The following is a 16,550-nucleotide window of genomic DNA, read 5'->3' as shown; positions in this document are numbered from 1 at the left end:
AGAGAGAGAGAGAGAGAGAGAGAGAGAGAGAGAGAGAGAGAGAGAGACAGAGAGAGAGAGATTGACTATGGATATGGTTTAATTCACTTATTAGAATGCATTGTACTGAGTATAAAAACATTCTGAATAGCTATATGGCTATATGTTCCCACATTTTGCATGGAAACAAAAATGAATTGTTTTAAGGATTTATTTGTTTTTATTTTAATCTAGTCATCTCTGCCATGTGTAATTCTAAAAATCACTATCACACTTCAAAAAATTAAATATAAAAGTTCAAAGTCTTCAGTATATTCTTACAAACACTGAATTTTAATGGAACACATGTTTATTGAGATTCATATTGCTTTCAGCACCACTAACAATAGAAACTCTAGAATACAACCTTATATCTCACCATCATAATGAGAAACAGGAAAATGTGCATCACAGTTAGGATGTACTAAATGGCTTTACTTGTTGAGAAGTGTGATTCCTCACTAGGAGATGTCAAGAGAAATATTCTGACAGAGTGGGAGGAAGAAGGAAAACAAAATCCCATTCAGGCAGCATATGCCACACCCATCATGAAACTAGGCAATCAGAAAAACTGGCAGTGGGAAGGGTGGGGGTAGTGGGGGGGTATGAGCCCAGATGCAGCAGCATTAACTGATTCCCCTTCCCTTCAAACACCTAATTGCCACTGTCATCATTTTCATTCACTTCCTCAGTCTTGGGAGGAGCTAATTACCAACCAAGGATTAACAACCAGTAGAAGATACAAATCTTTGTTAATGTTGTTGTTCAGTCAGTTTTTAGTCATGTCTGAATCTTTGTAACTCCATTTGGGGTTTTCTTGGCAAAAATACTGGATTGATTTGTCATTTCTTTCTCCAGTTCATTTTATAGATGAGGAAACTGAGGCAAACAGGGTTAAGTGACTTGCCCAGGGTCACACATCTAGTAAGTGTCTGAGGCCAGATTTGAACTCATAATAAGTTTTCCTGACTCCAGGTCTAACACTCTATCCACTGTTCTACCTAGCTGCCCTCCAAATCTCTACTGGTGATCTATCTGAGGTGCCCTATTCTGGTTTACCATGAATGTAGTGTAAGTGTTATGGTTGTGACATAAGTACTGAGTGACTGTGAGCAAATGGCACAACCATTTATAGCTGAATGAAGACTAACTTCCTGCATTTCCATTGGTAGTTTTTTTTGTGTCTCCTGGATTGCTACATAATTGAAATGATAGGAGGACAGACTATGCCAACTATGTGATCATTTTTCTTGGATTAAATAATTTTATTTCATTTCATTAATTATCTGGGTCAGTTCTTTATGAAAAAATCAGGTGTGATTATAAAGTTAATAGTGAATGGCTATGCTATTGTAAAAATAAAGTCAGTTACAACTGAGAGTTACCTATGGCAGAGATTACTTGTTTGTGTGTGTGTGTGTGTGTGTGTGTGTGTGTTTATTTGTTTATTTAATTATTTATCTCTGGAAACATTACTTCACTCTTCTACAACTACCAATCAGAACACCAACTTGTCTCCCCTGCTATCCACTCATTATGCATTCAAAGACATTAAATTATCTTAATATTAAACAATGCCTCAAATAATTTAGAAGTTAAGTTTACTGAAAAATAATTATATGATTTCAAAATATACATGAAAAATGATTTTTGAAAGTTTCCATTTCTTTGAAATTCTATTCTCCTTCTTGATTAATTTGTCTTCAAAAAAGAAACATTTTTGAAAGATTTTATGACTTTCTAATTATTTTCACCTCATTCTATTCTCATGCTCTTGGTGTCAAAAGGATAGAGAAGGGGGCAGAAAGTGCTTGTCCAATAGCTGATAAACAGACTCACTACTACTAGTATGCAATCACATCTGCTTTGACCTTCTCACCATAAATGAAACTATAATCTATAGATAAGATGAAGCAAAATAGAGGGATGACTGGAAAATTCTCCTTGGAGTGACAAATAAAGGAGATGGAGTAGGTATTTTGATAATACACACAAAGGCAACAACAACAAAATTCACTAATTCCTCCCATGTTGCTTGATATTACTCATGTTGAATACAATTAAACATAATACCATGAAATCAGAGTTTATTCATTGGCATTCATTAGGAAGGAAGAAAAGAAAAACCTTGAGGAATGCAACAAAATACTTCAAACTAAGCCAACATAAACTTCATCAAGCCCAAACTAAAGAAAAAAAACGATTCCATGAATTCTCAGAGTCTACAAATTATCTTATTTCCACATGATGTTGAACAAATTGCATCATATACCAGGATGAGACAAAGCTTCCCCTACAGCGATATGAAAGACAACATACACACTAAAAAGTGGAAGAAAAATGCATATTACCCAAATTTATGACACTAAGCTGGATAGAGAGCCTGCAAAATTAATCAATATTTATTTTAGTGCATAAGTAGAAAGTTAATCAAACTAGTTTTGAACATTTGTACATTTTATACACACAACAGAAAATTCTCATGAAAATAAAGATTTGATTGATAATGTGTGAAAACCAATGATTTATTTTTCCTTGAAACAATCCTTTTTATATAATCTTGGTGGTATGATGCTAATTATGGATGATGTGGAAAAAAAGCACTACATTCATGTTTAGTGTGGCACTTCCTCATAGATATTTCATAAGTCAATCCTAAATTAATTAAATTAAGACTATATTAATTCATACATTTATAATTTTATTCCACAAATATTTATCAATCTTTTACAATGTGGGAGTTGTTTTGCTAGGTGTTGTAGGGAATATATAAAATAATAAGACGTGCTGCCTTTACTCCTCTGGAAGAGATTAATTCATCATCAAATAGGAGTTAGAGGAGATCCCAAAAGATAAGAGGAAATTTTAATTAAAGATATGAAAGAAACTTCTGCATGAATAAAATCATTAAATCTTATAAAAGAAAGTAAATTGTTGATTGGGAAAAATCTTGCAATAAATATATGTGATAAATATCCAATATTCAATACATATATATGCATATGTGTGTGTTTCTGTAACTGACAACAATAAAAACCAAGGACAGGTACCAAATGAATAGTTGATCAACGGAGATGAAGGAATGGTTATTTTAAAAATAACTATAAATTGACTAACAAATATGTTAAAGACTACTCCAAAACAATCACAAGAGAATTGTGTCATTACGACTCTGAGAATACACCTTATACTCTGTAAAATAACAACACAATGACAACACAAACAAAAGAGATGAAATAGACAATATTAGAATATGTTGTGATGTAGCTATGAGTTATTCCAACCATTCTGGCAAGTAATTTGAAATTTTACTAAAAATGACTAAAATATCTGTTCTTTTTTACCTAGATATCCCACTTCTAGGCATCTAAACCAATGAGGTTAAAGATATAAAGACCCATATATGCTAAAATGATCATAGCAATTGATTTTATTTTAGAAAGGAAATGGAAACAAAGTAGATGTCCATTGATTGGAGAATCATAAAACAAAATCAGATATATTTACCCAATGATATATAATTATGCTTTAAGAAAGAACAAATATAAAGTATTTTGAGAAATAGGTGAAGACTTATAAGAACCAATGCAGAGTGAAGTAAGTTGAACCAGTAAAAAAATATAATCAATTAAGTACAACAATGTCATGGGCAGCTAGATACAGCATGCACAGCAGATAAAGCACCGAGGCCTGGAGTTAGGAGGACCTGAGTTCAATTGTGGCCTCAGATGCTTACTAGCCATGTGACCCTCAGCAAGTCACTTAACTTTTCTTGCCTCAGTTTCTTCATCTATAAAATGATCTGGAGAAGGAAATGGCAAAGCACTGCAGTATTTCTGCCAAGAAAACCCCAAATGGAGTCACAGAGAATTGACATTACTGAAACAACTCAATAACAACAGCAACAATGTCAATCAGAAGGGCAGTAAAATTAATCTCAACTCTGCAATTATAATAGCCAAATGGCCCTAGAGATAAACTTCCCCTCCCTCCTTTCACTACAGATTTGGGGTATTGGAGATACGAAATATTGCTCATTCTGTAAGACATGGTAAATGTCTATTTTGCTAAACTACCATTTTTTACTCTTTAAAAACATTATAACAAATGATGGATCTCTGGTTAGGAAAGAGGGAGAGATGTATTCAGAAATGAATTTGAAATAAAAGTAAAACACATTAATAAAATATATTAATGGAGTGGAAAGATACAGGAGATATTATGGGTATAGAACCTAGAGTGGCGGGGAGGGGCCGGGGGGGTGTCAACCTGCTGCCTCAAGGCCACATGTGGCCCTTTAGGTCCTCAAATGCAGCCTTTTGACTGAATCCAAACTTCACAGAACAAATCTTCATGGAACAAATCATTAAGGGAATTTGTTCTGTGAAGTTTGGATTCAGTCAAAGGGCTGCATTTGAGGAACTAGAGGGCCATATGTGGCCTCGAGGCCTCAGGTTCCCCCACCCCTGGCCTAGAGAGTATCACAACTGATTGGATATAGAAGTATGACATTAGTAAATATAAAGCTGAATAAAGCATTAAAATAAATATTGGACCTGAGTTACCTTGAGAATGGTAGTCCTATTAATAGTAATAAGGAAGTTAGAATATTTAGCTGCTTTTGGGAGGAAGGCATGATCATAAGTTCAGATTTTGACAGAAGAGCATAGATTTAATACCTGGAAGGGATCTTAGAATTGACCAAGTTCATACTCCCTCCCCCTTACTTTACAAATAAGTACAATAAAGCCCAGAGACTTAAAATGACTTGTACATGTCCCAGACTGTGAACTTATTATCTTTCCTCCAAGAAATCTTCCCTTCTTCTCACATTTACCATTACTGTCAAGAGCATCACTATTCTTTTTACCCAGACTTGCAGCCTTGGTGTTATACAAATGTGAGATTGGGCATCAGGGGTGAAGTTAAAAATATAAGGATCATCTACAAAGAGTCATAGTAAAGGTCACTGAACTTAGTATGTCTTAAATGAATATTTATTGAACTTGTGGCATTCAGTAGAGAGCAGTGTTGAAATCATGTACTCTAATGTAAAATAATGTAAGAATATAGTCTCATATATAAATTAGATATTTACTCCCATCTTCCTAGAAAATCATTTCACTAGTTTGGCCTACTATTAAAACGTCTCCTATGGTTCATCAGGAGAATGGAAAGTTACATATATGATGTTGGTATTTAAAAAACCAGAACCAGTTTGCAGGACATGTTTGGAAACAGAATCATTGATCAGAATTAGCCCTAAAGGCTTTCGAGGCCTGAATATGACTTAGAATGACCATTCTTAGAAACAAAAGTGTTAATCTTATCTTTATTGAAAACTATCAAAGGATACAGGAATCAAGAATATATGATATAAAATTGGGCCCAATAACAGTTGCAGCCCTTACCTTTCTCTGTCTCCCACAGCAAGGCTCATCCCAGTTCCTGTTAATAGAAGCATGTAAGGGTATCATCAGGTCAGAGAAGTCCTGACCCTCAGCCCCTCTCATGTTTTTATCCTCAAAATGTGGATGCCTCATCACACACACCAGGCAAATGGTAAAACAGATCCCATTTGGGACTTGGGTCCCAAATGAATTATTTGAACTATATATGAACTATAAATGAACTCTATATGAACTATTCCTCTGCCTCTATTTTAAAACTTCATTTTCGGAATTTTTCCCTATTTCAGCATTTTTCTTCTTGCTTCCATTTGGTTAAATTCTTACTCTATTCACTGCCTTTTGGGTCCTTATTCTTGGTCTAAATACAACAATCATAGCTTAGTGGGATTTACTAGAGAATTTGGTCAAAGTCTACCCAAAGGACCTTCAATGGCACCTAATCCAACTCCCTCAATGTATAGATAAGGAAAATGAGCCCTAGAAAGTGTCAGTGACTTGCCCAGTGTCATACTGGTAATTGACAGAGCTGAGATTTGAATCTATTTTTTTTTTATTCTGAATCTAGCACTCTATTAGTTCATGTGATATCATTGAGCTTTCATCTCTCAGTGTTCCCAGATAGGCAGTGTATGAAAGAGCAAAACTGTGAGCTCTCACTGAACTAAGGAAAAGAGTTTCATGATTCTAAATATTGAGGCTCCAAGTCACAATATTCACTGCAAAAAATATACCACCTCCTGTTCCATACATGCTATCATTCATCTTTGCATAGTGCTACTACCTTGATATAGAAAAGTGGCAACTTAAAAGGCCAAGGCTTGGCCAGGCTTTCCCTGCTAACAAAACATGGAGTCAATGCTCCACTTAGTGCCTGTGGATACACTTTTCGGATCTTACAGGTTACTCCTTTGCTGTTTTGCTGCCCTGCACTTATGCTAAAAAGCACTTGTTCTCATTCCCAAACATGTCGAGTAGGACCGTCTGCTGTTGTTGCTACATCTTCCCAACTATCAGTGGTTAGAATATTTTCTTGAAACTGCATTATAGCTTATCTTTATAATGGTCCTTCAGTCTACCTTGATAGTGGTTTGTAAACTCTTAGCACACCATATAGTAACTTCTAAGATGTCTTTAAGGGAAGATTTCCAGGTAACATGTTTTTTTTTTCCCAGTCCTACTTTATTTCTTACTTCAATAAATGTCATATTTTTCCCCTTTCCAATAAATTTCTTATTCATTACTATTTTCTTTCTGAAAGTAGCATAGTACACATAATCAAACCACCTTCATGTCAGAAATTCCAGTTGCATTAGCCTGAAAAGAAACCCAGGGAAATTGAATTTCTGCTAAATATAAAGTGTGACTGAAAAGCTATGAAACTAATTTCCATAAGCAATGCATCTGAATATCTGGACACCAAAACCCTTACTTTGTGGTCACGCCACACACAGACATTTTCTTTTATGACAGTGAACCTAGAGGAGATTTTGCATGTCATCATATTTTCCTTATTTTTACAATAGCTTAGTATTTCTTATCAATGTAAAGGGAGTATTTTTTTTGAACTGGAGTGCTGATCCTCCTTATTTGGAAGGCTTGAGGTGGTCAAGTATAGGCTAGATGCATACTTCTTAGGATATTACATTAAGATTCATGATTCAAGTACAGCCTAGATTATATCACTTCATATATATATATATATATATGATACACATATATCACTTTATAGTCCCTTACAACTCTAGAACTGTAGAATTTCTTGTTTCAATGAGGTTTGATTTAAAAAAGGGGAGGGGGATAATAGTGTGGTTAATTTAGTGTGTAATTTCCTATTACACACAGAAGTAGGTGCTTTCTACCCTGGGAACTTTTCCTGAAATTGAGTATCATTTCTAGAAGTTTACTGGTAGTATTTTTTTTTTCCTAACAGCAGAGATCAAAACAGTGGTTGGCATGCTTGTTCACTTAATTATACTTATTGAATCAATATTCAGCAATTCTGTGAGAAAATGTAGATAATTTTCCCCCTTGCTAATATAGTATTTCTATTTTAGTACACTTTTCCTTCTTAGTCTATATATGTAAAATTATTTAATTCTGTCAAGCAACAAATTAATAATGTTATGCAATAATTTTTGAAATAATATTTCTTTGTATTTTTAAATTCCATCCAACCATGGGTTCAATGGATCTATAATTAACTTGATGTGGCTATTCTCTCTGATAATGTAGGTCACAACCTCTTCAAACCCTGTTAAAACCTTGTTCACTGATTTTTAAATCCATTTTTTCTTTAATATGAACTCTATACTGTATTTTCCATAACCTTTCCATATTTTTTTCTGTAGCCCTTCACAGATCCCTTAAATTAGGTAGTTAAAACTGAATCTAATATTAGGAAAATATATTGACAGAAACTTGACATCCCAACTTAATTTGTTTATGTATTCACATGTACCTATGGCTGATTCTAGATCAGGAACATCTTCTGAATGCATGTTGAACCTTTCCTTTCTTCATGTTGTTGGAGAGATTCATCAAAGTATACATGGTATTACCATGTAACCCCATAACATTCAAACAAGAGCAAGTAAGCCAAAATTTAAATCAGAAGCTAAATTAAAGCTGGTGAAGCTTGAGTCTTAATTTAACTCTTCCTACTCTGATATAGGAGGTACTGAGAAAGACTTAAGTTAAACTGAAGCATCTGAGTTAAGGAAAGCTCTTCTTAATATATTACATCTTTGTGGCACTAATATTAATAGCTAAAGAACAGGATTGGAAAAATACTTTTCTTATTAACTTAATGAAATATTTAATATAATTAATGATATATAACTTATCTTTAATGATAACTTAGTTAAAGTGACACAGTGAATTGGTTTCCCTTTATTTGTGTTGAATAAGATAATGTAAAAAAGAGAATCTAATACAAAAATGTAATATATGTAAATAAAATGGGTAAGAAAATGTAGTGGAATAACATCTATGAGAATAGTTAGCAAGAGGGCTCGGTTCTTTGGACCAGTATTTTTTCCTAGAGTTGCATTAACTAGGTTATTTAAAATAAGCGATGAGAACAATGGTACTTTATTTTGAGATACACAAAATATCTCAGATTTAATCAGTATAGGGAATCTTAGTACTTGAACTGAGGTTTTCATAAGCACTAATCACTTTGCCTCACTATTTTATTTTATTTTTTAATCACTTCTTCATTTTGAAATACCAGGGGATGTTCTTCATTGTAAACAAAGGAGGGCAAAGGGAGAAAAATATTCAGACAGGAGGGATTTTTGGTGTCACTAAGCAGTGGAGGAATGGTGGAGGTTCTGAGATGGGCTCTATTGAATACTTTGTCATCTGGGACCTAGAATCAGGATAACAGATGATATCTGGGCTTTCTCTTCTAGGGGTCTTGTCAGTCTGTACACATGCTGCTTCAATGTCTGTAACTAGTCATGGCTACTTCCTAAAAAAAATTGATCTACAATGATCCCATATGTCATGTTCAGTTAATAATCATTTATCTGATTACACTATCTGAAATCACTTGATCCTCTGTAGGATAATGGGATTATAGGACCACTGATTTTGAGCTTTTAAAGATCTGAAATATCATCTAATCTAACTCATTTATTTTCAGAGGAATCAACTGAAGTCTAGTAGGTTAAGTATCTTGACCAAGTACCCCTTTATTAAGTAGCCAAGTCAAGTTTCAAAACCAGTCTGGTCCTCTGAATCCAAATTTATCTTTCTTTCCACTATATTATCTATCGGCCTCTTCCAAGCTGTCATCTTGAGTGGCATAGGAAAATGACAGTAAGTAATCCACTGATTAAATAACACACTAATCTTCCCTGATTTGTGGGACTTTTTCACATCATTAATGGGGAGAACAACAGCAAAATATCACTCCAACTCAATTTTTCAAAATGTCATTAGTAAAAGGTGTTATTGACAAATACTTAATTAGCATGAGATCTATGGAGTTAATGAACTAGTGTATAAAAATGATCATGATATATGTATAAACTGGTTTGCAAGAATGATTTTAAGTTTGTTACTCTTATCTTCATTGTCTAAAATGAGGGTACGGGATGCAACAAAAACAGTTATGCCAACTACATAAAGAAAATTGCTTTAACTAGTTTACCTTGAATATGTTTAATACATTATGCCGATTAAGGGAAACATTACTTCTGTGTTTTGGTACACCTCTGCATCTAATGGTGTATTTTATTATACTCTAGAAGTTTGGACATAATTTGTACCTTTAAGGACACATTCATTTACGTTCATGGCCCTCCCACCTGGATTATGGCTTATAAAGCATCAATGACATCCTTCAGTTGTGAAATTCACATACTACAAAAGAGGAAACTCTTGATATTTTGGGGGTGTAGAGGACAAATGTAAATATGTGTGTGTGTGTGTGTGTGTGTGTGTGTGTGTGTGTGTACATGTGTCCTTTGGTGAGTTTTTCTACATTCTTTTACAACATAAGTTTGCTTCTGGTTGCTATAGATGTCACAAATATTAGACAACATTAGTGGAAACTAATATTAATACACAACATGGCAAAGAAAGCACAAATGGAACACAATTCTGAATTTACTTGAGTCTGAGTTATCTAGATTCGTGTAAGACATCTACTTTTAGGCAGTATTAAAATGTAAATTATGAGATTAAATATGTCAGCAGCATTACATGAATGAAATGGTTCTTCAAACACTTCTTTTGTCAATTGTATAAGCATCTAAAACCCATTTGGGAATCACTTTTAATTTGTAGATTTAGTTGTGGTTAGGAGGAATTTTATGTTAATAGTAAGCTTAAATGCATCCCTTACTCTCTTATCCCTTCTTCCAGCCCTAGTTCATCAAAGAATATATCCTTCCCCTGGCCCTGGGGAGTCAGAGAATCCATCCAAGATGTCTAGACTATGGGAAGAATCACCACCTCTGGGATATCTTCCTCTCTTTCCTTTCCCCTTTATCCCCTTCTTTGAGTTGGAGCTGCTCAGAAGCCATAAATGCTCTATAACTTGGATACCTTGAATGAGATGGGAATCATTCTCTATTATTTCTGGTGAGATGAAGGATCTTAGCATCTGACCTGCTTCTCCTCCCCTGAAGTCTATCCCACAATAATATCCCTCATCTGACCTACATGATATAACCAAAAGACCTCTAGACCTTTACAGCTGACTCTGCTTTGCCTTGGGGAATTTTGGCTTTTTCCATCTGCCCTGTAGCTGAACTTTCTTGTGCCCATGGTCTCCCCCTAATTAATTTAAGTTGTATTTGAAAGCAATAATTGTCTATCTAGTTATGTGATCATGTGTATGTGGAGATAGATGGATAGATAAAATGATACACACACATATGTATGTATGTATGTATATATGTATAAGTACATATATACATATTGAGAGAAAAATAGAGATTGTGTGACTATACATGGACATATATGTATACATGTATAAATATTTGTGTGTATGTATGTATCTACCTCTACCCACACACTATATATATTTATATATTCATAGTGATATCTAGTAAGTTATTAAATAATACATATAAATCATATATGTATATAATATATGATTATGTTATATATGCATATACATGGATAAGTTCACAGGGTCTTTAAACATACATGAAATATCCCCAAAGGCCTGCTGTTTTCTTGATATTAAAATGATAATTGGTCTGGTCATAGTCTGATGCAAATAATTTCATTTTTGTTTATTTGGAAGTAATTTTCTTGAAATTTCTTTCAATTATATGTTGAACCTTGAAGAAATGAATTAAAGACAGGGTTTGTGTCTTTCCTATTGCTTAATTTTTTTATTTAAATTCAATTTGGTTTTCTGTGTCAAGAATTGAATTTGTGAATATCTTGATAAGTGTTCATCAATTGTGATAGCAAAATTGTCACCCTTGAGTAGATGTGCACTTGAACCTTAGCTTCATGAGTTACTGCTTTGTCTAATCCAATTATTAAGTTACTGGCTTCTCTGGAAGTTTCCATTCATATGTATGTTCAAGGTGATAAATAATCTAGAAAAGAAAATCATTTTAGTCATTAAGGTCATAGCAACTCTTCTATTTAAAGATGCTTATATAATGAGGGTCTTAGGATTTAGACTCTTAAAATGTAAATTATGAGATTGAATGTGTCAGCAGCATTACATGAATGAAATGGTTCTTAAACCATTACCATTAGCCAAACCTTTTTTTTTAATTGAGGAAATAGAAACACATAAAGGGATCTAATTTGCCCAAAATTACAAGGTAGCAGTTAGAAAAGCTGGGATTTGAAAACAGATCCTCTGACTTCACTATCACTGTTCTGTCCACAGCTTTTATATATGACATCTGAGGAACAGATGTTATTTCATCCCAGAAATGATTATTAAACTTCCACCAAAACCTCCCTTTATAGGTGACTCAGAATTTTCCAGTTAAATTTTTTTCCCCAACAGTTGCTCTGCTTGTTTTCAACTCATGAAGCTCATACCCCTGTAACATTACTTCCATTTCAGCTTTCTTTTCATTATTACCTTCTCCCATTAGATTATATACTTCTCTTGAGGTCAGGGATTATCTAGTCTTTCTCTTATTTGTATCCCCAGCATAGTACCTGGGATGTTGTATGCACTTAATAAATGTTTATTGACTATTGTCTTTCTTGGGATGTTTTATAACTGAGTTGCAGATATAGATAAATAGATAGGTACAGATCTCAATAGACCTAAAACACACTTTGTCCAATGTTTACATATAGATATAGAAATATATAATACATACATTTATATACTTAATATAGTTATATTATGTGATATTTATACATTAAATATTAATATTTATTTATATATTTATTACATTATGTTTATATATACATATTTATGTGTGTTATATATACATATATCTATATGTGAATATATGCATGTATGTATGTGTGTACATAGATATGTATGTATGTAGTTGTCCATATGTAATTTTACATCCTTCAGGAAAAGAATAACTATTATATATTTTAGAAAATTATGTTCTTAATAAATTTTACTTAACTTACAATTGGTGCCCAGCAATTTTTTTCTTCAATGTATCTGTGCAGTAAAAGAATATAGTTTTGTGGAAGTTCTACTTAATACTATACAATCCATTTAACTTATTTATTTGATATCATTAAATTATTTTTCAAATTTAATTGATTAAATTAACCAACTCTTTTTAAGACTGGTAAATATAACCTTAGTCCACTTTGAAACCCATTAGCATCAATTAAGAGTCTAGGATCTCAGAAACATTACCATGCTCCTCAGCTCTCAGAGCATTGCCTCTTTCATCTGAAAAATGAGGTGGTTGAACTTGACAATCCACTTACAAAGAAAGTCTCTTTAGCTCCATCCTATAATAGTGCAATTTTCAGAGAATGAAGGACCTACTCTGCTAATGTTCAGTGATTCAGCAAAATGACATTTAGTAGAGAGGATAAAAGTGGTCAGTTGGAATCTGTAAGGAAACAGTGGGATGTATCTGTGGGTATAAGCTGCCCCAATTCCATTAATAAATATTGTGATTCACCAACTCCACCAGCTTTCTCTTTTTCTCCCTATTTTAATCATTACAAAATAGAAATGAAAGCAAATTCAGAATAAATGTCAAGTGAGGATGGGTAAATATTTGATTCCATTCAGTTTTAAAGGTTATTCCTACAACCATGACCTAAGCCAGCTTGAAATGGGTTCGTATTTTCCAATGAATTACATCATTTTGTCCAAGCCATGCTCTTGTTAAACTGATGGAAGATATTTGGTGGATCAGTTTTAATTCTTGATTCTTCTGTAAATGAGGACTTCTGGACAAATCCTGGCACTATTGGCTAGATCAGCATTCCAGACCTCAACTGGGCTGGCATGCCAAGTTGGCAAGGAAAGAAGAAAGTCCTCAATGCAGAAACATTTAGTACAGCCACTCATAATTGATCATCTCTGTACTTGATAAGGAGTGGAAATTTTTATGGCTTGTTCCAGGGGACCTATATAATTAAATCAGTTCAGAAAAAAACAAAGCTTAATGAAAGAGAGTTGGCTATTTGCCTACAATCTAGTTACTCAAGAAATCATAAGAGTGAAGTATTCACTGACTTTTTGGTAACTCATGATTTACTTAATGAGTTAAATACTTCACCCATTTTTAGACCTAATATCTAGATAAACTGAATAAACCTAAGAGCAAAGACCTCTCAAGTTTATACTAAATGAGAGCAAATCAAGGAAACCAACAGTAAATAAACAACACATGATGCAAAACAATATTAAAATATTTACTTTGAATAAAAATCACTTTAGAAGTGCTTTATTGGGATTGGTGACTGAGTATGCTCACAACAATGTAATTTTGCTACTTAGTTCATAAAAGGAAATTTTAGGAAGTATATAGTAAGAGGACTGAGTGGCATAATTATGAAACAGTAGAGTCTAGTATAAAGAGATCTGTGCTGAAGTCTCAGAGGACTAAGATACCATCATAAATAAGCATTCACTGAATTCATATTAGTTATATGGCAGGTTTATATTATGTTATTTTTTAAAGATTATATTATGTTACATTTAGTTTTATTATTTCATTATAATTTATTATGTTATATAATATATAATATTTTGTATTGTGTTATATATTATATTCATATTATATTCTGTTTTATATCATATTAATATTTGTTATGGTGATTATATTTTTCATGCTATATCTATAAATAGAAACAATGGGGACTCCCATAAGGAAACAGAAGGGTATTTATTAAATACCTCTTGTTCAGTCATTTTAAAATATTTTTAAGGATTATCCAGTCTTATTTAAAAATTTCAGTATTATTTGGCTGTCAGCTTAGAAGTGTGATATTTAATTATTGTGTTTAATATAATCACCTTTTCCTTTGTCTAAGTGGATTGTTTACTATAATAAGAAAGCTTTTTCTTAATTAAAGTGCTTTGATATAATACTTTGGGATACACTTGATAAGATCTATTGCATTATATGCTATATATAAACCAATGGTATCTGTTTGTTTCTTTTTGTTTTAGCTCCACTGACAGATAAACCACCAAAACTTTTGTACCCATTGGAAAGCAAACTGACAATTCAGGAGACCCAGTTAGGTGAGTAACTTTTGTTTTATTAAGTATATATATATATATATATATATATATATATATATATATTCTGTTTGCACTCTAGTTAGTCTTGTATACAAACCTGTTGTGGTTCCATTCATGACTAAGTATGGAGTTAAGATTTTACATATCTAAAGGAAAGAGACTCAACATAGACCATAAAATGTGACCCATTACACCCAACTGAGCTCATTGACAAGCCTAGCCATGATATGAAGGTGTAGAAATAATGTCGTTGTCTCATGTGCTTCATATTAACTATTTTATTTAGGTTCTGCTATTTATCTATGCTCACATAACTTAAATTTATTGAAACACACAAACATCTACCCATTTTCAATTGAACATTAATTGATTCAATATAGGTATTAGTGTAGTGTAGTAACATTTTAAACAAAATTATATATTGTAGAAAAGGTTATGAGGTGTATAGCTTCTTTATAGGCCCATCATTATAATTAAATAATTTTATTGATAACTTATTGATAACTTAGACAAACTTAAGTGAAGTGACTTGCTGAAAGTCACACAGCTGGTAGATTTTGAACTGAGGTCTTCCTAACTTCAACTCCAGTTTTCTAGCCAATGTCTTTTAAAAATGTCTTTTAAAAACTAAAATAATTTAACTTCCTGCCCTAATCAGTTATTGTAGACCTTCTTACTAAAACAAAAAAAAAATTCTTGACAAAACTGTTCAAAATGAATTGAATTATTATTGGAAATATTCTGATAAGTCTTTTAAATAACCCTTTAACCTGTAACTATAGTATGGGGGTGAAACAGGCCGAGACCAAATTGCAAGATAATTTTGGTCCAGTTTCTTATCTGATCAAATGATAAGTTTTCTGACTCCCAGCTATTTGACATGGCCTTATAGACAAGTAAAAGATATTGGATGGTCCAGCTACTCTGATCCTAGTCTGCCATTGCTACATTCACATAGAGCTAAGCTATACAGATAATTTGTTCATATTTTGTAAATTAATAAATGAATTAATATTCCCTTAGTTTTGATTTTTATTTTGAAAGTTGTTGGGGGTATATAAACTTTATAGTATGCTTAGCAGAAAACCATTGAGAAGTATGGTTGGATTCATAAATTAAAACAATTATATATATGTATTTGGAAAATTTGTTCTATTTGTAGAGATACGAAATTCAATAATTTTACCCTCATATATTACTTATATAAGTGGCATAGAATTTGAAATTATAATCACACTTGAGAATTTATTATTCTGGTTTACCAGTGAGTGTAGTGCTTCTCCCCATTCTGATCCAATCTGACATAATAAAAAAGATCATGGTGGTGGCCTTAAGATCAATAAAATGCTTGGATGGAATAAGATTAATAAAAATTGGATGGAATTAGAATGCAAAAGCTATGCATTAACAAAATAATGACATTAACTTTAAAGTAGTAATCTTATGTAAAATTTATTTAAGGCCATGCTGAAACACATTACAATGATACAAGATTCTCATTTCATTTCTGAAGTGTTTTGATCACATAATGTCATATAAATACAAGCTATCATCATTATTAGAGCTAGCTGGAAGCTTATGTGTAATGCTTATGTGAGAAGTTACATGAGAAACTCTAATTTGATCTACACAATGACTTCGTTGTTCAAATCAAGCTGTCCAAGATTTATTTTTTTCATGGATTTTTACTGTTTCTGTTGTTGCTACTGCTGCTGTTGTTGCGTTGGAGCGTTACTTAATGGCTTTTTTCTTTAAAAAAAAATTCATGTATGAATTCGTAGAAATGGCCATGTGCATATAAAGATAAGTTGGTACTTGGGAAAGTCATCTCTAGATTAATTGTGCAAAATTAGCAATGTCCTAAGTGGTGTTCCTGAATCTTGCTATCTACAATGTCTTGGCAAAAAAAATAAAATCCATTTTAAATATTTTATATTATAAAAAAAAGG

At 32.7% G+C, this 16,550-nt stretch overlaps 1 protein-coding gene and 1 pseudogene across 1 annotated transcript in view; one reads left to right on the top strand and one right to left on the bottom strand.

Moving 5' to 3' along the window:
• LOC114028181 overlaps positions 1–5,531 on the bottom strand; it is a 136,520-nt pseudogene extending 130,989 nt beyond the window's left edge.
• The window catches only part of IL1RAPL1 (interleukin 1 receptor accessory protein like 1), a 691,792-nt gene that overhangs the window by 355,930 nt on the left and 319,312 nt on the right, over positions 1–16,550 (top strand). Inside the window, exon 5 of the mRNA XM_027842324.1 lies at positions 14,527–14,601. Coding sequence (XP_027698125.1) covers positions 14,527–14,601 — 75 coding nt within the window. The remainder of the gene's footprint in view (positions 1–14,526; positions 14,602–16,550) is intronic.

This window comes from Vombatus ursinus, unplaced genomic scaffold, assembly GCF_900497805.2.
Source record: "Vombatus ursinus unplaced genomic scaffold, bare-nosed wombat genome assembly UNPS02004868.1, whole genome shotgun sequence".
Taxonomy (NCBI): Eukaryota; Metazoa; Chordata; class Mammalia; order Diprotodontia; family Vombatidae; genus Vombatus; species Vombatus ursinus.
The sequence above is the reverse complement of the archived record's forward strand: the minus strand, read 5'-3'. Positions and strand labels throughout refer to the sequence as shown.